The sequence below is a fragment of the Arachis ipaensis genome, chromosome B10 (assembly GCF_059453495.1).
Source record: "Arachis ipaensis isolate K30076 ecotype BB chromosome B10, ASM5945349v1, whole genome shotgun sequence".
NCBI classification, from domain to species: domain Eukaryota; kingdom Viridiplantae; phylum Streptophyta; class Magnoliopsida; order Fabales; family Fabaceae; genus Arachis; species Arachis ipaensis.
The window spans coordinates 64,607,171-64,629,899 of NC_142435.1; the positions used below are offsets into that span (position 1 = coordinate 64,607,171).

The following is a 22,729-nucleotide window of genomic DNA, read 5'->3' on the forward strand; positions in this document are numbered from 1 at the left end:
GTTAGCTCTCTTTCTCTCTTTTGATGTGAAGTGATGCACAATCTATTCTAAACATATATATTACTCATCTAAATGCACAAACAAACTAGGAAGTGATGCCAATTACTAAGGACTAGGGTTGAAATTGTGAGCAATAATGGCACATGACCAAAACTTTGAAATGGGTCAAGCAAGATCATGCTGTATGGATTACGGAATATGAAGGAAGCGATAGATGAATGAACCCCACACCAAAGGCATCTAAAAACAAAAATTAAAAAAAAATACAATGTTCTTCCTCATCAATGCACATTTATTCAGTGCAAAACAAAAGTACATAACCCTCTCTCTCTCTCTCTCTCTCTCTCTTCAGACCCACTAGTCTTTCTCAAAACAAAATGTGACATCCAAACACACCATATACCACAGTGACTCTGAGCGAGTGAACGGTATGTGTTGTTTACCGTTCCCATTTCCCAAAACCAGTTAATCAAATCATCGAATTAATCATATTTCATACTCACATAAACATAACCCACTCTTTCATTTCATGTTGTGCTCTCTCTTCTTCTTCTTGTCTTTCTTCTCTCTCAGCTGCTCAACCAACATGCTCTGCTGCCTTCCCTTCTTTTTTGGATTTGCGGTTTTTCTTGGAATGCACTTCCCTCCATTAATGGCTGGTTAGTTTTCTATCTTAAAGTTCTTTCCTTTCTTAACTTCCATCCCCCCTTTCATTATTCTCCTACCCTTGTGTGTAGTGTCTGCTACCCATTGTTGAAAAAAAAAAAAAAAATCAAATTTTGTGGCATTTTTCGATCTTGGGGAAAATTGAAGAAATTGTGGAGCTAAGGTCTACATGATGTGTTTGTTAGTTGTTTTTTGTAGCATTAACTAATTCCATATAGTTTGTTATGTTTGTTTGGTATGGCAATTTGTATTTATGACTTGGTCAAAAGGGTATTTATTATGAACGGATGGAGTAATATTTTCCTTAATAAAGTTGCTAACTTGCAAAACAGCTGGAAGAAGCATGTGATGGATTTCTGGCTATATAGCAAAGTCTTTTATGACCAGAATGGTAGTTAAATTGGTTGCAGAAACCAGTGTTGAAAAATGAAAGTAACAGCTAAAAAACTAGGTCTTCTAGTAGTGGTTGACTTTGAGTTACCATCTGAAAAGAAACCAGGACCATTTTATTTACCGCATTTATTATTGACCCTGCATGCCATGCTCTTTTGTACTACTTTTTTAACTGTCATACACGCTACATTAAAATGGAAGTGTTCCAAACTTGTAAAATTTGAGGCATTTGGTTAGAGAATGAATTGCAACCATATAAGGGCCTTAACATGATTATTAATTTATAGTTTGTTCCTTGCTTCCCCTCATTATTCTATGTAAATTTTAATTTTATAATAAGGTCTAAGAGGGATTGTGTTCTGTCCATGATTTAAATTTTGAAGCGGGATGTCAGAAATTTAAACCATTTCTAGTCCTCAGTTTGATTGCTCAAGATTTTCAGAACCTCGTTACTCTCTTGATTTGTTCTTAAGCAAATTCAAAAGCCATCTAGATTTCATGTTATAAGTTTATTTCAATCTTATGGGCTAACTTCCAATTCATTTAAGTGTTTGTGAGAACTATGTCAATATATATTATTGGCCTAAAAAGATATAAGCCTATGAACATCAGGATTAGAGTTTTGCTTACCTTATTAGTAACCCAGTCATTTAACTTGGTTTCTAGAGATAGATACATTTCTACAATATTTTCTCATATTTTAAGATCAACCAATGGGAATTATGAATAGAGTAGGTTACATAAAATTGTTCAAGTTGCATATATTATTGAATGGAAACAGAAGAGATAATCAAAGTAGCTTGTGCTCAAAACTAAGAACAATGGCAATACTGCATTTGCATATTAATTTGATTTAGCATGATTGTTCTGAAATAAAATAAAATAAAAGGATAAAAAAATAAAACAAGTTAACATGCTTGTTCATCTTTCAAATGTGCTCGCTGTCTTTACAGTCGTAGGAATACCGAATGCAGTTTAGTGATCTAATATGCTGATATGCTGCTTCTTTTGCAGATTGCCCTTTGGATTTTTCCGCTTCAAACTTTACACTGGCTTCCTCTCTATGTTCTAACCAAGGTGATAGGGGAAACTGTTGCCGCTACATTAATGCTAATGTTGCAATTTCTGTTGCTCGTTTCGCTAATTCAACGAGCATCCTGGGGGTCCCTCCAAATGACTCTGTTTCCTGCCTCCAAACTATATCTGATAAGTTACAACTTAATGGAGTTCCACAAAATGCAACAGCTTTCTGTGGTTTTGGGACCAAAATTCCTGTGAATTATGAATGTAAGGGACGGACTAGTGTCATGCAAATGCTGCAATCTCCTAGATTCGCGGAGGTCACAAAAAATTGCAAAGTGTCACTTGGAGAGGAAAGAAAATGTAGGAAGTGCTTAAATGCAGGCTTTGGTTATCTGCATCATTTGGGAATTAATGATAATATAACACTCAGTACTTGTCGTGATGCAACTTTTGCTGCACTTGCAAGCCAACTTGATCACCAATCTACAACTGACATTGCAAGCTGTTTCTTTGGTGTTCAAGGACTTCTTGGGCCTCCTGGTATGAACATTTTTAAATTATAAGTTTTTACAATAGAATAGTTGCAATGCTCTCCCCATTTGGCTCTCTTTGAATACATGAGATTGTACATGTGCTAATGCTATAATTACGTATATGAGTCTTAATATATTGTGAAGCAATATTCTAGATTCTCCTCATCTTCCCACTTTAATAAGCAATGATTGCAAAATCCCCTTATGGTTGGCATGTCAAAGGATGAATGGAAAACTGTAGGAAAACTTATTCCACAGCTGAATTAGACTCGAAAAATCTCGAGAAGGGCTAGTTTTATAAAATGTGCAACAGATGACTGCTTATATTATTCCAATTATATTGCTATTAAATATTTATTTAACATATACAATGAAGTCTGTGTACTGTTGTGATAGAGTAAAACTTACCATATTTTGCAAACACGATGCTAGTGTCATCGTCCCCATCCTTGCCGAGTCCCGAGGCTTCTCCAAGTCCAGTGGTTGCTGATAGTCCAAGCCAACTATTGTTAGGTGCACCTTTTAAGGGAAACCACCATACATATCACTTGACATTAGTTCCAGGTATTGCTATTGCCGTCACCGCTGTTGCTGTTGGGATGCTCATAGTCTTGATAGTTCTAATTCGTAAAAAAAGCAGAGAGCTAGACGATCCTGATGATTTCGGAAAAACTTCTTCAAAAACCATGCCTCCTTTTGCAACATGGAAGTTTCAGGAAGGTAAGTTTATGTTTTGAAGCTGCTGCTTCATTTCTGAAACTTTTCTTTATGAAACACATCATAACCAGCTCTACCTTGTTCTCCATTCTTCTACCAGGTTCTTCAACTATGTTCCGAAAATTTAGCTACAAGGAGATAAAGAAGGCAACAGAGGATTTTAGCACCGTCATCGGGCAAGGGGGATTTGGAACAGTGTATAAAGCTCATTTTAGTGATGGCCTGGTGGCAGCAGTGAAGCGCATGAACAGAGTGTCAGAGCAGGGAGAGGATGAGTTCTGCCGAGAAATCGAACTTCTTGCACGGCTGCACCATCGGCATCTTGTTTCTTTAAGAGGCTTCTGCATAAAAAAACACGAGAGGTATCTCTTTATCTGCTTGCTTGTGTTTCTTAACACCAGATATCGGTAAATCAAGCTCTTTTGCATCTCTAATGGCAGGTTTCTGATGTATGAGTACATGGGAAATGGGAGCTTGAAAGATCATCTTCATTGTATGCCTCTTAGTATCTATACATTGTTTTCAATGGTACATTTAAGAATATTATTTGGTTGGATTTAAAAGGACACCTCTATCTATATATTGTTTTCAATAATAGTACACTTTAAGATATTACTATTATGCTCTTCTGCATCTTTTTCTAATAACAATTATCTATTCAACAAAATAATAGCCTTAGAGAATTGTGGAATGCAGCTCAATCTATTAGCTTGTTCCCCCTAACGAACCAGATCTTACATTTCATTCTTTTTTTCTTGTGCAGCTCCTGGTAGAACACCACTAAGTTGGCGAACTAGAATCCAAATTGCGATTGACGTAGCTAATGCATTGGTACATATGATTGATTAGTTTAATATCAAGCTTTAATATCTTCTTGTTTGGTATTTTTATTGTTGAATCACACTTTGCCTTTGCATCGTCACATGCAGGAGTACCTTCATTTATATTGTGATCCTCCTCTGTGCCATAGAGACATTAAGTCTAGCAACACTTTGCTGGATGAGAATTTTGTTGCTAAGGTGGGATAACTATTCATCCTCTTTTTCAGAACTGAATAGTTCAAAAACAGCACAAATTTTATGATGCAGTAATATTTAGATAGCATAGACACCTTTTAAGCGTTAATTGATTCTTTTTTTTTATTTTTCCTGTGTCACATCGTTTCACAGATAGCCGATTTTGGCCTTGCACAGGCATCAAAAAATGGTTCGATATGCTTTGAACCTCTAAACACTGAAATCCGAGGAACTCCAGGTATAAAATTCTTCTGACCTTTCTTCCTCATCTTTCATTTACATGCTTTAGAAGATGGCTGTATGTCCCTGAAATTCAATATTTTCCCCACTGATGTCATGCATTCCAGGTTATATGGATCCAGAATATGTTGTTACTCAAGAGCTTACCGAGAAAAGCGATATCTACAGTTTCGGGGTGTTACTACTAGAAATCGTGACAGGAAGGCGAGCTATTCAGGATAATAAGAACTTGGTGGAATGGGCGCAACCGTATATGGAATCCGAAACCAGATTATTGGAGTTAGTAGATCCCAACGTGAGGGAGTCTTTTGACTTGGATCAACTCCATACAGTAGTGTCTATAGTAGGATGGTGCACCCAGAGAGAAGGAAGGGCAAGGCCTTCAATAAAACAGGTTCTTCGGCTTCTTTATGAGACGTCAGAACCAATGCACAGTGGTTTCCTACAATCCGGCGATGATGAAGACTGTCAGGGAAGTCAGCAGAGAGGCAGAAGAAGCAAGGGGAAAATGCACCGGAATGAAGCGATTTTCAACAGCGGCGATGGAAGATACCTTGCCTCGTCCTCAAGCACGTCTCGATCGTATTGCAGTAGGACCTTTTTACTCGAGAGTTGCTCTCCGCAGTCGCCGCCAAATATTTTCTCAGTTTAAGAAAAAATCATCAGGGCTCTTCATCATGTTGACAGGAATTTCTCATTTTTACTTCACACTAACTTCAAATGTTTGGATTTGTTAGTTCCAAGGGTCCATGTATAAAATCTTTGGAGATGAGGAATATAGTACTTTCATGGTTACCATAAATATATTATGCTTGTTAATTCTTTCTTTGATGACCAGTTGTGAATCTTATAATTTATGATAGAATTCAATCTACAACTTGAAAAATGAACTACTTGAATCATGCTTCAAATTCTAAGTTGATAATGAGAATGATAGGAAAAGGGAAGTACAGAAGATACTACTTTACATTTCTTCCAAGTAGCTGGTAGGTTGCAGAGTCAAGAACTAAAGACAAGGAAACTTTAATACAGATTCAAAATACATGCGGGACAGTGACAATAAAAAATACACACATGTTCCCAGCGTATCATCTTTACTATGTAGAAGGAAAATAAATAAAACTAGAATAAGGATGGGATTGCTAGAAAGAACAAGTTTTCCTTCTTTTTTAAAAATATTTTAAGTTAAAAACACATGGCAACAATTTGCTTTAGCATTCTAACCCCCCACTGGAGCAAGGAACTTCCTCTTGCTTCCTGGTTCCTCAACCAATACTACAATATCATTGACTTTCTCAAACAAATCCTCCAACTTGTTCACTCCAAGTCTCTGATATTCCAATTGTCTCTTGTACCTTTGTTGGTATATATCCTCAAAACAACCTAGGAATATTCGACACGAGTAGCTGACTAGAATCTCTTGAAGCTCGAACTTGAACTGCTCAAGAGCACGGTCATTGATAGCTGCTCTCCTTTGACTGCCCTTTCCTACACAATTTCTCTCATCATGTTCTTCCATGACTAGTCTTTCTTCATCTGAGAACTCATCTGAAGAGCCACCACCGTTGACAGTATTCATATTCTCTTCTGGAAGCCCCTTTCCTTTCTTGTCTTTCTTTGCTAGAGCCAATGGGGGAGCGCTCGGGCCTACCTTGAAGTTTCTGAGATACACAAATTTACGCTGACCTTTCCCTTCCACTGCCATTGTATCACCCATCTTCTTGAAAAGATTGACTAACTTAATTGCTCCATAATCAGATACATAAAGAGTTCTTCCATAAGCTTTCTGATACTCTGTTGGAACTCGAGCCAGAGGCAGGCACCCTCCAGAAAGTTCAAGCAACCTTACCAACTGGCCTTTGAGAACATTTAAATCGCTAGACATAGGGCCCCAAAGCTGGCCTTCATTATTGTCACTAGAAGGCATAGATATTCCTGAAACATCAATCATCCCAGGTGGAAGGCTGTGTGATCTCATAGTTGTCGGTAAGCCAGCCATGTTCGATGCGGTACAATTGTATTCAGATAGAGATTGTGAAACCATAGAGAAATCCCTTGAGTTATATAATCTCTGTGACATCCCTCTATAAACTATTGCTTCTTCCTCATTTTGTCCCTCGAAGTTGTCATTAATATGGCACCCCATCAAATATCCAGCAACCTCAACTGAACCTCCACGAGGTGGTACTAAAGCCTTTGCCGGGGGAACAAATCCTTCTCCACGAGCAACGCTAGGCCAATCCCAGACAAACTTTCCGGCATTGCATAAAGCAGATGAAACACCCACCCCAGAAGGGATGACAAGAATTATAGTGTATCCCCGTTGTCCAAGAATGTGAAGTGCTCGGGCAAAGTCCACGTCTCCAGATATTAGCATAATAGATGATGGGGGAGGGTTGTCAAGAGCAAATAAAAACATGTCAACCAAGATTGCTTTATCAGCAGCATCTTTTCTCCCATTAGGAACATCAATGAGATTAACACCAGTTCTTAGACATCCCTCTCTAAGTCGCTTAGGGAAAGCGTTGAAGTCACCATAAGCAGAAAATACCATAACAGTTCCTTGAATTACTGGATGCACTTGCAACGCCATCCTTATATTTCCTGCTACGTCTTCAGGGCGGACATCACTCGGAACAGGACAGTTTTCAATGTCCCAAAGAATAGCTACTGAACCATCAGAGGAGCTATGGGGCTGTTGACTTATAGGGGATTGAAGTATGTTACCATTTAATTCAGTGATATCCTTTCCCTTGTGTTCCAAAGATTCAGACAACATTATGGCCATTGGTTTAGTTGGAGTAGCCATCATTTTCAAAGAAAAAGCAATCAGAGGTTCCTGCACAAAATGGAGACAGTGAGATATCATTAAACAGAACAAGTCACCATAAACATATCAGAACACAGTGATATAAAAGGCCATTGCATAAGCCCCCAAAACAAATGCCCCCATTGCACAAAAGGTTAACAAGGAAATAAAACATGTTTTTTTTTACTTTACTTTTTCCAAGTCCCAAAAACAGTTAACAATCCGAAAATTGTAGAAACTAGTAAGCACTGCGGTATCATCAAAGACTACCTCCCTGTAACCAAAACCACTAAAGTGAAAAAGCAGAGCTGCGACAGTGCCAAAGCAAGCTGAGGCTGATTGATACATCATAAGTAACACAAAGCGAATCAATCGCTGTTAAGGAAGTAAAACTAGATCACTAACAAGTTTCTACAATGATTTCCCACCAACACAGCAACACTCATATGTATGCCATTAGTTCAGTTCAAGCATATATATAATCACGGAATATCAATTAGAACACTATGACGAAACCAACTCCACATTGAATATCCCAACCCTCACAATGAACAACATTATACATAAATTGGATAAGACCTAGATTAACCGTCTCCATTCCCCACAACAAAAAGACTTTACTTTATGCAACTTCTAAGGTCTAGTAGAACTTAATCCACACGAAAATCTGGCAGTCAAATTAAGAAGTTCTGCAAATCCAAAACCAAATCAAGAATGAAAAGTAACGCGTAAGAGAAATATTAATCCTTTTTTCCTTTTAAATTCTGTTCTTGAACAGAAATTGTAATAACCAGCAAGACGAAAAGAATTAAGCTTTGCTGGGAAAAGAACATAACTGAACACGCATAAACTATAAGCGAAAAGATGTAGGTAGGTAACTAAATAAAATAAAATAAGAAAATAACAAGAGAGAGTACCAATTAAGTAGGAGAATGATTGAGGTGAGTTGAGTAGGAGAATAATTGAATCAGAGGAGGTGAATCCTTGGGAAAGTGAAGATCTAATTGAAACCCTGATACAAATAATTAAATTGAACGATCAAACAATGAATCTCAATCAATGATGATCATTGTTTTGTCCCAATAAGAAGATGCAAAACCCAGGCAAGAAGAAACGGGAGATGAGAAACCTGGTTCGGAGACAGCAAGAAGAGTTGAAAGAGGAAAGAAATTACGGGTTTGGGTGGGTTTGCTTATATTCTCTTGATATTTTCACTCTCTTTCAGAATTCAGACCCAAAAAAGTGATACCCAAAAACAGCGCTCAAGATGTGTAGTGTATGCAGCCATTCATTACTCCCCACATTTAAAATGTAGCTTCTATTCGTCACGAATTGGTTTTTTTGTTGCACTTTAAATAATTTAATTAAAGAAAAAGTACAGATAGACAATAATATTACTTGACAATGTGAATAGGATTAAAAAAATAAATTAATCTTAAATTTAATTAATAGTATGATTAATTAATTTATAATAATAATTATATTTTAAATTTTAAAAAATTAGGGTTTGCACATTGTACAGTTACACGTTTCATTACCTATAGCAGCACATGCTTCATTGGTGAATTGAGATTCTGCAACTAGCCGCTGATCTTTTCTTACTCTCGTTGGAGTTTTCCCGCCCTGGAAGCCAGCCATCGCAGCGCAGCCAACGCCGCCTCCCTCCACACCAACGTCCGAGCAGACCGCCATACGCTGAAGTTTTTTTTTCCCGTATCCCAGGAAACCACGCACCGTGAAGCCCCCCGCAGCCTACCGTGTCCACCGTCACCGCCTCTTCGTCTCCGACTGATCCACCCCAATACAGGGGAGAGTTGCGGCTGCCGTTTCATACGTACGTGACCTCTCAGAGCCACTTCAATGGAGTTTAATTTGGCTGAACCGGTTTGTCATGTCCCAGCTTCCTTCACCGACGACAATACCACGCATTCAAGTGGCAACCATCTCAATTCTTGTGATGTGGAAGGTAAAAAGTCTAACAAGGTAAGTAATGTATGTTGGTGCATTGGGAAGTATGTTTATTTTTCACATAAATGACATGGTAATTCTAAACCCATCATTCTTAAATCATGATGATATTCATTCAGAATATTTTGTTAGGTGTTTTGGTCCGTCAATATAGTACTTAGTTAAAGGGTAATAAATCAGTGATCAAGTTCTAAAGAAGATGAAGATGAACATTTATTTACTTGAGCCGATAAACTATTATGTTACCTTTTTAATATGTTATACTGAAATTGGTTCAATATATGTTTAGTGTTAACGGAGAAAATATTACACATGGTTGCCATTAGAATGTTTAGAATCCCCATCCCAATGCTCCCATGCCATGCATGCATAAACAAATATGGCTACATATGTAAGGAAAATACAGCAGTTAATAATGAGTTTTTTTACTTTTCAAAATATAGAAGAAGACTGCTTTTAGGTTGTGTAGGTATACTTCAGATGTGGTGGACCTATGCATGCTCTATATAAATAATTAATATAAGACTAATTAGATAGGTGAGACTTTTTATGAGTAGACATCTCATTGTTATGATTTCTTTTAATTCATGTACAGTAATAAATTTTTAATGATATTCTTAGAAAAAGTATTAGTAAAATCTTTTTAGTTGATATTTATTTAATAGTACGGTATCTAATTAGTTTGTTTGTTTGGGTATGTTTGATTGTAGGCCATAGAATGTACGGATATTACTGAGTCTGGAAGTGATGACACGGATCTTGTTCATGAGGTTTGGACTTTAGTTTATTGTTGTTTTTTCGTGAACCTCATGTTTGAATCGACCATTAATCCTCATGTTCATCGAATGATGTCTGTTTTGAACTATTTTACAATTACCAGATCACAGTTTTCTTGCCAAAGACGAAATACCAATAGTTGAGATGCGGTTTGAGCATTTGAAGCTGGCCCAGGATTTTTATGCGAGCTATGCAAAGAAAGTCAATTTCATAAGTAAGATATGGAATACAAATTTTGACAGGATGACAAAGGAACCGTGATAAACCCATATTTCATGAGTTATTTTGTGCTTAGTTTGAGTAATTTATTCAATCTTTCACCCACTTATTCATATTAATTGCATGGTTTTACTTTCCCTTCCTTATTATGTGATGTATGTGAAAAACATGTTTCCTAAGCTTTAAAATTAATTATTTTAATTACCTTTACTTCCATTCGATGCCGTGATTAGTGTGTTGAGTAGTTTCAGATTTTCTAAGGCCGAATGACTAAAAGGATGGAAAAGAAAACGTACAAAAATGGAAGGAAAGTGCAAAACGGAGTTTTGAAGAAACTGGCATCCACGCGATCGCATGGACGACGCGATCGCGTGCCAGAAGCGAAGAAGCAGCGACGCGGCCGCATGACTGACGCGACCGCGCGCCTTAAGTAGAACGCATAGGACGCGGACGCGTGACTGACGCGACCGCGTGGCAAGGAAATGCTCCGAATGACGCGACCGCGTGACCCACGCGGACGCGTGACAGAGGCCACGTACCAGAATTCACAGAATACGCCCCCAGCAATTTTTGAAGCCCTTTTGGCCCAGATCCAAGTACAGAACACACAGATTAGAGGCTATAAAGTGTAGGAATGCATCCATTCAAAGGGAGCTCATCAATTTTCACTTTCCATGATTTAGATTTAGTTTGAGAGAGGTTCTCTCCTCTCTCTCTTAGGATTAGGATTTAGGACTTCTCTTAGTTTTTAAGAGTAACTCTCGATCCAGGTTTAGTATTTACTTTAATTTATGTTTCCATGCTACTTTTACTTTAATGCTTTTATTCGTATCTATAAATGTTGCCAATTTGGCTTATGAATTATTCCATGTTATAATTTGAATTAATGATTATTTGAGGTATTTCAGTTATTGATTGCTTTCTCTTTAATTTGTGTTACCATTGCTTTCCATCTAAGGACATTTTTTCATTCCAACAATTTTACTTTTTCCCCTTTTGGTCTTGGTTAAGAAATCAGTAACTCAACATTATCAAACTCAACATAACTGATAATCGCCATCTTGCTAATTGAACTGAACTTCAATAATCCCAACTTTTTCTTAGGAATTAAATAGGATTCGAAGGTCAAACTAATTAGTCCCTTGACTTTCCTTTGCTTTAGTAACGGTTAACTAAGTGGAATTTAGATTCAACTTTCATTATTGTTGAGAGAGATAACTAAGTTGGACTTCCAATTTCTCTTACCTTGCCAGAAGTTTGCTTTACAGTATTTATTTATTTTAATTGCCATATACTTTACTTGTCATTTAAATCACTTGCTTCTCACCTTCTAAACCCCGATTACAACCTTTATAGCCAATAATAAGAACATACTTCCTTGCAGTTTCTTGAGAAGACGACCCGAGGTTTGAATACTCGGTTAACAATTTTTAAAGGGGTTTGTTACTTGTGACACCCAAAACGTTTGTACGAAGGGATTTCTGTCGGTTTAGAGACTATATCTACAATGCGACTGTTTTTTTTGAACTTCTTTACTAGCAAAAAATCCTAACGTCAAAATGGCGCCGTTGCCGGGGAACTGCTAACGTGTGCCTTATTATTGGTTATTGTAAATATTTTTCTTTTGCTTGTTTATTTATTTTTGTTTTTCCTTTTTATCTTTATTTGCTACCATGAACTCTCACCCCTCTCGCTTTGAGTTTGGTTTTAACTTTGTTGAAGGAAATAGAAGTTACAGCAGGAATATGCATCAAGGTCAGACCAATCAAGGATGGATGGAGCTAATAGGATCTAATCAACCCTTTAGGCAGCAACACCCTCCGAGATATCCTAGACAAAGACCATTCTACCGTGCATACCCAACTGAAAGATATGGTGGACAACCTTGTAACTACCAACAAGCCCCACCCCGTGCATATAAACCATCCTTTCAACATAACCTCGAACCACCACACTCACAAGCTTCTCTTCACCATTCGCCATCATATGATCCTTCCCTACCCTAGTACCAATCCAATCACTCCCAATCACCGCCACTTTCCTATGTATCATGTCCAAATCCGGCAACCCGAGAAGCAGAGGATCGCCTAAAGGAAACAGTAAATAAACTTCAAACAACCATTCGACAACTGGAGCAAGTAGTAATTCAATGGGTTTCTAGGCGCTCAAATACACAAGGATCAACCACAGCCCCATGTGAACAGTCTAACGAAGAGCGTAGTATGAAAGAGATACCAGAAACTCCAGTGGACAAGACAGAGAATGAATTCATACTAGAACAAGTAGAAGAAGCTGTCATTGTTCAAGAAGAAGAGTTGGTTGAAGATCTAGGAGATGCTAAACCTCCATGGGAATCCAGAACTGAGGAGAACTCCATCAAGGACGCTACAGTTGATGCTAAGGAGGATATTGTACAATCTCCAAGGCAAGTTGTTTATGAAGAATCAGAGGGAATAACCCAGGACACAAATTCCCTTGATGATGATAGTCACAAGTCAAATTCTCTTAGTAACGAACTGGCATCCGCAAGTGAATTCTCTGAGGTCGAAGAATCTTCCCCAAGTGAATATGAAGACGATGCGGCGGTAGATTTCTCTCAACCTCCAATCTATGACTCAAGTGATGAGGAAGACATAGAAGACTTTGACCAGGACACAGATATAATTGTAGAACCTTGCAAGGAAGTGGAGGAATTCACAGAAGAGCACAAGGGAGTAGAACTTACAGAACCACTGGAAACACCTATCCCAAGGCCATTACCACCTAATACAAGCTTCAAGTGGGTACAATCCTTAACCTATAACTTTACTTATTCACTTGAATATAGTTTGCTTGAAACAGATGGCCAGCTTAGAGCTCTTTGCGGCTTTAAGAGTAAGAGGGAAATGGCTCGTACTCAGAGTTGGTGCACAAGGTTCAATAAGGTTCCACGCTTCACCTCGAAGTACACGGATTGGTATCATGCTCAATTGCATGGATCACAGAGAACGTTTGGTCACCATGGTGAGATTCTACTCTTTAAACCACTCGGATGGAGACATGTAGATCAAGACGGAGGCGGATTTAAAAGCAAGGCTTGGGATCCTGGAGTTTATTCTGACGTTTGTCACCCCGGGAGCCTAACAATCTGTTTAAAGCTGTTCAGAAGCTTTGCATGCCTAGTTTGGGATCCCGGAGGCTATTGGCATTCCAAGCACTGGTGGAGATTTTTGGATGAATTTAAACATATGCCGCCATAGCAGGAAGCTCCTCCAATGTCCAACTTAAGGACTTTAACTAAAAGTGCTAGGTGGGAGACAACCCACCATGGTATGGTCGCTTCTTTTTCAATTTAATTCTTGTTAATTGCTTTCATTTTTATTTTCTTTTCATTTTACTTTATTGAACCTGGAATCATGCATAGCATTCATATTAATCATTGCATTCTGCATTTATCTTACATAAAAAAAGGGGGATGCACGACGCGACTGCATGCCCCATGCGATCGCGTCATATTGCGAAAACACTATCCACGCGACCGCGTCATCCACGCGGCCGCGTGACCTGGAGATCGGCGTAAATATCCAACGTCCAGAAAGTTAGGCTGGAATCGTGCGGCCCTTGTGCGTTTTGCACAAATTGGCCCACGCGATCGCATGCCCCATGCGATCGCGTCACTTGCACAATACCAATCCCACGCGACCGCGTGAGCGACGCAATCGTGTCGCATGGATTGTACATCACCCCAGAAGGAGACAGAGAGTTGCGCTGAAACGGTGCTGGAGTCGTGCGTTTAGCACAATTTCTAGCGACGCGATCGCGCGACCCACGCGATCGCGTCATCCCCTCTTCCACCCCTTTCATGCGATCGTGCGACCACGCGATCGCATCACCCCATTATCACCCCCACCACGCGACCGCGTCCCCCACGCGATCGCGTAGATTTGAAAATATAACCCCCCCAGCCACGCGAACCCTATCAGTCGCGCAGCCCCCAACCCTCTTCTCCCTCTCTTCTTCTTCTACTCTCAACCACCACCCAGCCACCATTGCCACCGCCCCGACCACCGCCCCCAGACGCCACCGCCACCTACACCCTTCCTTCCCCTCCCCTTCTTTCTTCTTCTTTTTTACTCCTCCACCCCCTTTCCCGCCACTGCCCTCCGTGAACCACCACCCACCACCGCCGGCCATCCCAGCCGCGCCACCCCCTCTCCTCTATCCAACCCCCTCCCCTATTTCACCCATTACCCTTCCCAAAGCCCCTACCCCCTAACAGCAGCAACCGCCGTGCCCAACGCTGCCAGCCGCCGCGCCGGACGTCACCGCCAGCCACCGTGCCAACCACCGGACGCCACCATCACCACCACCCAACCACCTTCCTGCCTACTCTCCTTATTCAGCCTTTCAGGTTCCGCAATACGCAATCTCTTTTATCCGTTCGTAGTTCTTCTTATTTTTTTCCGTTTCTGTTCATAATTAGGATAGATAGTCTTGCATGTTGTAGTGAATTTTAGGTTGTTAGGTAGATTAGGTTATGGTTAGTGGCTCTAGGTCTGTTTATTTGCACTGTTCTTGCTTCTGTTTTATCATTTTTGCACATCTGCTGTTGCTGTAATCTTGTTCATATGCTGTATTTCTTGTATATTGCTGCTCTTTACATTGAATTTTCATGTTTATATTATATATATGTACCTGCAGCTTGACTTTTTAATTCATATGAACTGCCTTGTTTGTTGTTTATTTTCTGGGATAATCCAACTTTAGCTGGAATGCTACCCAAATTTCTATAAAAATGTTTTCATTCATATTTCGGTTTGGCAATTTGAACTCTGTTTTCCACTGCTTTAACCTAACCATTTCATAATTGCCAGGGCATGCTTTCTTATCCTTTTTGATTTCCTAGTTTATAAACAGCATTTGTGATGTTTTGATTCTAATTTTTGCTTTCTTTATATCTATTTGAATCAGCATCTACTTGTTTTTCTTGTTTGGTTATGAGTCACTATAGTTCCTACATGTGAATCCTTGTTACATGGAATATTTTCTTTATGCCACTTACCTTAGCCCACTTTTTACTGACTCACCAATTTTAATTTACTAACTCCTCTTTCAAATTCTAACCATACTAACCTTTTCAAAAATCTCTTTTCTGATTTTTTTTTCACTTTCCTCTAACTTTCTAACCATGGCATAATGACACTTTTTCTATTTAACTTGAATTCTGATACATTTTGGATTGTAAATTCTTCCTTTCCAATTTTTTAAACTACTATACAATCCTTAATACACCATTACTTAACTCATTTACCTATTTCCCATTCTCCTTTCCCGCTTTGAGTTTTCTTTGTTTAATTGCCTATTTGCTTCTATATTTTTATCCATATCCTGGTTTTCCATTTTTCAGGATGTCTGCCTCACAGAGGAAAGGAAAAGGCAAGGCTACTGGCAAGCGCAAGAGAGGAGATTCCTCCCGGTCCATCATTGACCTAATGCATGATTCCTCATAGCGGGAGAAGAACTTTACACAGCAGGAAAAAGCTGACCAGCTGCTCCCTGCAAATGAATCAATAAAATTTGCAAACCGATACTGTGAGCTGAAGTATCCGGCATTTGCAAACTCCAGGAATCTATACCTGGAGAGAACTCTGAGGATTCCAGAAGCACTCCAGCAGTACACCACTGAGCAAATCAAGCAAAGAGGCTGGTTCTTTCTGGAGAGAGCACTGACAGAGGTCAATACATCTTGGGTCAGGAAATTCTACTGCAACTACTTTATCACCACCCTCGATGCAGTGAACCTGAGAGGAAAGCAGATTCTGGTCACTGAGGAGGCCATAGAAGACATTCTCCGGATCCCAGCCAAGTCCGATCAGCCTCATGTTTATACAAAGGCTGAGGAGGACATGCGCCTGATGCAGTTTGATTGGGATGCTGTGAAGGCACGGATAGCTCTCGACCCGACGGTTCCTTGGGAGATGGGTCAGGACACCACCATGCCTAGAGGGATCAAGAGGGCGTACTTAAATGATGAGGCTCAGTTATGGCACCAGATCTTGAGCAACTATGTGATGCCGAGTACTCATGAGACGGAGATCCCAGCTGCTATGATCACCCTTCTATGGTGTGTGATGGAGGGTAAGGACCTTTATCTGCCACGCTTTATCCGGCATTATATGGCCAGGGTCCACGTCCGAGGCACCCTCCCTTTTCCGTATCTGGTTACACGGCTAGGCCGTCGAGCTGACGTGCCATGGGAGGATGTCGATGAGAGACCACCAGCGGCGGACTGCAGGAAGATCATTCCTCACAGCAGGAACTTCCTAGCTTTGGGCTACAGACCACCACCCTTCGCTGCTACTGATGAGACAGCCCCACCGTCTGTTGGACCCTCTTCATCCATGGCTACCCCTGCTATCCCTGCTGCCACCTCTGCACCTCTACCTGTCTCTGAGCCCGTATACCGCCTCGTGCACCGCCTATTCTGACAGCTTGATCAGATGGAGCGCTGTAACCGGCGCCGGTATGAGAGATTGGAGCGGCGCAGCCAGCGACGCTATTCGCATCTAAAGCTGATGATCCGACAGGGTGGTGACATCCCCTCCGAGCCCGACACACCATCAGAGCCATCAGAGGAGGAGGAAGATGAGCCCCAGGAGGAGACCCATCCGCAGGCAGGCACAGAGCAGGCTGCACCACATCAGGAGGTTACGCATCAGATCGAGGCTGCAGATCCGGAGATTTCGATCCAGTCAGCACCACCTCTACAGCAGCCAGACGCTCAGCCCACCACCACCACAGAGCCTCCAGCTACCATCCCTACCAGTGATGACACCCATTCACACCCGGCTTGACTGAGCATCAGGGACGATGCTTCATTTTAAGTGTGGGGAGGTCGCCATCTCTGGCGTTTTATTTTGGTGAACCACTACATCTCTTTTTTTCTTTTATTTTGGATATTTTTCTGTATTTTTCTTTTTACTGTTATTTTCTGAGTACTTATACATTGCTACTTTTATGTATTTTTACTCTATTTCTGCATTTTGCATTTTTAGTTCATATTTTTAGTTATTTAGTTCAGTTTGCAATTCTGACTTATTAGTGGATTAATTAGTATAGTTTACCCTTTTTAGGATAAGATAGCATAGTTTAAATTGAAAAATATAAAAAGGAAGTAAGCTAGGAAATTGAACATAACAGATTTAAATCCATAAACCTTGTATATATAGCATTACATCATATAGTTAAGTTGACAACATTTCATCAAGGAGGAACATTAAAACTTTAAAGGATACCCTAAATAATTTTTTTTTTTGAGAATAATGGGAATTTTTAACTAAACCTGCATAACATATATGAATGATATATGATGCTTGAGTTAGAGAACACACAGCCTGTGAGTCTTGAGCTTAATTGTATGGTTGCATTCAAACCATAATTTCATTCTTGTGTGTTTCGCTTCTTTTTATTCTGATGTTCTTTACTTTGCTTTAATCTATATGTCCAATTATAGAATATAGAATATAGATACATACCAAAAGAATGATTGAGTCCATCATTTGATTTTAGCTCAATTATCCCAAAATAACCTACCTTTCACATCACCCTTGTTAGCCCCCTTGAGCCTTTAAAATCCCTTTTATTCTATTTAGCCACACTACTAGCCTTAAGCAGAAAAACAAGATAAAATCCCAAGTTGAATCCTTGGTTAGCTTAAGATAGAAAATTATGAATAGATTAAAATATGGAAAACCTATTGGGAACATGGATGATAGAAACAAAAGGTAGAAAAGTTGAAAGAAATAAAATAACTCCGAAAATTTGGGAAGCATGCTCATGAGAAATCAAAGTGATTCAATTACCATGTGCATTAAAAAAAAAGAGAAAAGTTATTTTTTTCAGCATTTAATAAAAGGGGATACAAAAGAATTCCCCAATAAAAGCAATGCACATGAGATAAAAATAAAATTAAAACATGAGCATGTAACAACAAGTGGGATAATATGGAAAAATTGGTAAAGAAGTTTGTTCTACTAAATATGTATGTTAGGTGAGATCTTAGTCTAGTTAAGGATTCACTTATTAGCTTACTTAGCCTTATACATATATCCTTACCTTTACCTTGGCCCCATTACAACCTTAATTAAAGACCTCATGACTTTTGGTATGACTGTACTCTATAATTGTTGATTGGTTAGATGAAGAACAAAGTTATAGAAAGTAAGAATAAAAAGAAAAGTAGAGTGAATAAACCCAATAAACACTGAGTGACTAGAGGGTAAACACAAAAATCCAGTGAGGGTTCAATAACTCATCAACATATATCTGTGCTTAATTTACTAATTGTTTTGCAAGTTTGTACAATTTTTTTATTTCCCATCTCATTTGCAAAAATTCTTTATCATTTAAGGGTTGGCTATATATATATATATGACTCCTTGAGAATGTGAATTAAATTGACTATGTGTAAGCTTTATATAGGAGTGGATAAATTGGAATTGCATGACTCATTTAGGTAGATACATTTAGAATAGGTTGCATTGCATAACATTCCACCACTTTAACCTTACCTTATTCTTTACCTTGGATTTAGCATGAGGACATGCTATTGTTTAAGTGTGGGGAGGTTGATAAACCCATATTTCATGAGTTATTTTGTGCTTAGTTTGAGTGATTTATTCAATCCTTCACCCACTTATTCATATTAATTTCATGGTTTTACTTTTCCTTCCTTATTATGTGATGTATGTGAAAAACATGTTTCCTAAGCTTTAAAATTAATTATTTTAATTACCTTTACTTCCATTCGATGCCGTGATTAGTGTGTTGAGTAGTTTCAGATTTTCTATGGCAGAATGACTTAAAGGATGGAAAAGAAAACGTACAAAAATGGAAGGAAAGTGCGAACGGAGTTTTGAAGAAACTGGCATCCACGCGATCGCATGGACGACGCGATCGCGTGCCAGAAGCGAAGAAGCAGCGACGCGGCCGCATGACTGACGCGACCGCGCGCCTTAAGTAGAACGCATAGGACGCGGACGCATGACTGACGCGATTGCGTGGCAAGAAAATGCTCCGAATGACGCGACCGCATGACCCACACGGACGCGTGACAGAGGCTACGTACCAGAATTCACAGAATACACCCCCAGCAATTTCTAAAGCCCTTTTGGCCCAGATCCAAGTACAGAACACACAGATTAGAGGCTATAAAGTGTAGGAATGCATCCATTCAAAGGAAGCTCGTCAATTTTCACTTTCCATGATTTAGATTTAGTTTGAGAGAGGTTCTCTCCTCTCTCTCTTAGGATTAGGATTTAGGACTTCTCTTAGTTTTTAAGAGTAACTCTCGATCCAGGTTTAGTATTTACTTTAATTTATGTTTCCATGCTACTTTTACTTTAATGCTTTTATTCGTATCTATAAATGTTGCCAATTTGGCTTATGAATTATTCCATGTTATGATTTGAATTAATGATTATTTGAGGTATTTTAGTTATTGATTGCTTTCTCTTTAATTTGTGTTACCATTGCTTTCCATCTAAGGACATTTTTTCATTCCAACAATTTTACTTTTTCCCCTTTTGATCTTGGTTAAGAAATCAGTAACTCAACATTATCAAACTCAACATAACTGATAATCGCCATCTTGCTAATTGAACTAAACTTCAATAATCCCAACTTTTTCTTAGGAATTAAATAGGATTCGAAGGTCAAACTAATTAGTCCCTTGACTTTCCTTTGCTTTAGTAAAGGTTAACTAAGTGGAATTTAGATTCAACTTTCATTATTGTTAAGAGAGATAACTAAGTTAGACTTCCAATTTCTCTTACCATGCCAGAAGTTTGCTTTATAGTATTTATTTATTTTAATTGCCATCTACTTTACTTGTCATTTAAATCACTTGCTTCTCACCTTCTAAACCCCGATTACAACCTTTATAGCCAATAATAAGATCATACTTCCTTGCAGTTCCTTGAGAAGATGACCCGAGGTTTGAATACTCGGTTAACAATTTTTAAAGGGGTTTGTTACTTGTGACACCCAAAACGTTTGTACGAAGGGATTTCTGTCGGTTTAGAGACTATATCTACAACGTGACTATTTTTTTTGAACTTCTTTACTGGCAAAAAATCCTAACGTCAAACCGAGTAACCAATCTATTCATTGTAATCGGGAGGGTTTCCGTGGGTCTCGTGTCAAAGCACCCACACGGAAGAACTTGGTTGCAGCCGTGGGATGCAGAGCAAGGATATATGCAAAGTTTGACAGGGAGAAGCAAGATTGGGTCTTGGTGAAGGTTGATTTGAGGCACTCGCACCCATGTTCAACTGCAGGCATTCGGCCCAACAAGATATTTCTAGCATTGGCTAATGAGGTTAGTGGCCCATTGAACCTGGGCTTTTCAGAGAAGGATGTCAGGAATTACATCTCATCAAGACTCGGGAATGGATCTTCTCAATTGTTTAAAAAAATGAGTGTAAAGTGTGATCTCTAACCCTTCATTGCTCTCTCTCTCTCTCTCTCATATTTATTCTTGGTCCCATTTATAAAATTAATGGTGTGAGATCACACTTTACTCCTTCAATTGTTAAAAAAAATTGAGAGGATCCATTCCCTCAAGACTTTGACCCACTAATATCAACATAGATGTCAATGAGATGCTGAATTACTTCATGCGAATGAAGGAGATAAATCCAAACTTCTTCTATGCAGTGAATGTGGACAACGATTATAAGTTTAGGAGTGCAGTTGGGTGGATGCAAGGTGCAGGGCGTCTTATGAATACTATGGAGACGTGGTGTTATTTGATACCACATAAGCACAAATCGGTAAAATTTATTTACGTTGACGTTCTTTACTTTTTTTGTTATTTTGTATTAGTTGGATGTTCCTAAATGTGGTTGTTTTTCCTTTAGGCATGGCTTAATGTTCGCCTCTTTTGTCGGTGTGAACCACCATGGTAAGTCCACTTTGCTAGGCTGTGCTCTGCTAGGCAGCAAGGAGATCCCGAGTTTTGAGTGGGTGTTCATGTAATGGCTGAAGTGCATAGAAACTGCACCGTAGGGCATCATTACAGACTAGTGTAGGTCCATGTTTGGTACAATTAGGAAGGTTTTATCCAATACACGCCACCGTTGGTGCATCTGGAATATAAGGACAAAGATACCGTATAAGTTCGAAGGTTATGCTAGGTTCAAAGAGTTGAATGCTGAGCTGAATCACATTATAAGGAACTCTCGGTCGGTTGAGGATTTCGAAGATGGTTGGGCTGAATTCATTGATGAGTTCAACCTACATCACAACACATGGCTATCAGGTTCGTGTCTTTTAAGTTAAATCATGTATCGTAATTGCTTAGATGTTGTCATGTTCTTGTATTCTGTTCTGGAAATCTGTTCCTTATGCGGGGTTCTATTTTTGGGTGTTTTGTTTTGTGTAGACCTGTTTGAGGACCAACGCATGTGAGTGCCGATTATTTTCAAGGGTCAATTTTGGGCTGTTATGCGAAGTACGTAAAGGAGTGAGAGTATGCACGTATTTTTTGCTGGGTTCTTACATTTCAAGACTAGCTTACTTCAGTTCATCCATGAGTTCGACAATGTGCTTGGAAACAAGGAGTAGAAGGAACTGGAGGACGATGTTGCAGACTCGAGAGGAGTAATCCAATGTGCAACTAGCTCAGCCGTTGAGAGACAATTTTAACAAGTGTACACCAATGACATGTTCAAGGATGTCCAAATGGAGTTTGGTAAGAAGGCTGATTGCAATATTCGTGCCGTTTATGAACAGGGTGACTCGGCTTGGGTGAAAGTGGAAGAGGAAATACTAGCCTATGAGAAGATCCGGTATGTTACTTATAACGTCCATTTTGACCATTCGACTCACGAGGTTCGATGTGAGTACAACTTGTTCGAGAGTACAGGTATACTGTGTTGCCACTGTCTTGTAGTGTTTTCCTTTTACAAAGTGAATAAAGTGCCTTCCTGCTATGTTCTCCCTCGTTAGAGCAAGAACATAAAGCGCAAGCACACCTACATTAAGTAATCACGACATGAGACGTTCGGATGAGAGCCACAACTTATTCAGAGGGTTGTGTGCACACTTCTACAATATTGCACAGGAATTTGTGAATGGTGACGATGAAGCAGACATGTTGCATGCTGCTCTGGACGATGCAAGGGTCAAGCTAGTTGATTACCGTGCCAGGTCGCGGAATAAGAATGTCGCTGATGCACACACTAGCATCACCACAGAGACTTGATCTGTGGTGGGCACAGAGGACATTCAATGTCCATCAAAGATAACCACAAAGGGTCGGCCAAAAGGTAAACGGCTTGAATATGAGTTGGAGAAATGGATCAAGAAATCCATGCAGAGAATGCGGA

At 39.4% G+C, this 22,729-nt stretch overlaps 3 protein-coding genes across 5 annotated transcripts; 2 read left to right on the forward strand and 1 right to left on the reverse strand.

The window, feature by feature from the left end:
• The first annotated feature begins 216 nt into the window (after nt 1-216).
• Nucleotides 217-5,419, forward strand: LOC107622674 (Protein kinase superfamily protein). 2 transcript variants are annotated; one of them, XM_088508464.1, is made up of 10 exons: nt 217-428; nt 574-659; nt 2,074-2,622; nt 3,048-3,335; nt 3,433-3,694; nt 3,773-3,825; nt 4,096-4,163; nt 4,262-4,351; nt 4,502-4,586; nt 4,696-5,419. In XM_088508464.1, the coding sequence occupies exons 2-10, from the start codon at nt 587-589 to the stop codon at nt 5,238-5,240; spliced, it is 2,013 nt and encodes a 670-aa protein (XP_088364590.1). In that variant the 5' UTR covers nt 217-428; nt 574-586; the 3' UTR covers nt 5,241-5,419. The 2 variants fall into 2 exon arrangements, with proteins under 2 accessions (XP_088364590.1, XP_016180141.1); XM_016324655.3 differs by having other exon boundaries at nt 289-659.
• Nucleotides 5,420-5,536: 117 nt separating this feature from the next.
• LOC107622675 (uncharacterized) lies at nt 5,537-8,721 on the reverse strand. Of its 2 annotated transcripts, XM_016324659.3 has the most exons (3): nt 8,527-8,721; nt 8,315-8,409; nt 5,537-7,427 (listed from the first exon to the last, which is right to left on the reverse strand). In XM_016324659.3, the coding sequence occupies exon 3, from the start codon at nt 7,398-7,400 to the stop codon at nt 5,808-5,810; it is 1,593 nt and encodes a 530-aa protein (XP_016180145.1). In that variant the 5' UTR covers nt 7,401-7,427; nt 8,315-8,409; nt 8,527-8,721; the 3' UTR covers nt 5,537-5,807. The 2 variants fall into 2 exon arrangements, with proteins under 2 accessions (XP_016180145.1, XP_016180144.1); XM_016324658.3 differs by having other exon boundaries at nt 8,315-8,709.
• A 536-nt stretch (nt 8,722-9,257) lies between these two features.
• On the forward strand, nt 9,258-21,809 carry LOC148580316 (protein FAR1-RELATED SEQUENCE 6-like). Its single transcript, XM_088491971.1, has 9 exons — nt 9,258-9,380; nt 10,076-10,133; nt 10,237-10,399; nt 15,748-15,750; nt 20,493-20,718; nt 21,029-21,172; nt 21,260-21,303; nt 21,452-21,660; nt 21,784-21,809. Exons 1-9 carry the CDS (start codon nt 9,258-9,260, stop codon nt 21,807-21,809), a joined length of 996 nt encoding a protein of 331 aa, XP_088348097.1.
• Nucleotides 21,810-22,729: the final 920 nt, after the last annotated feature.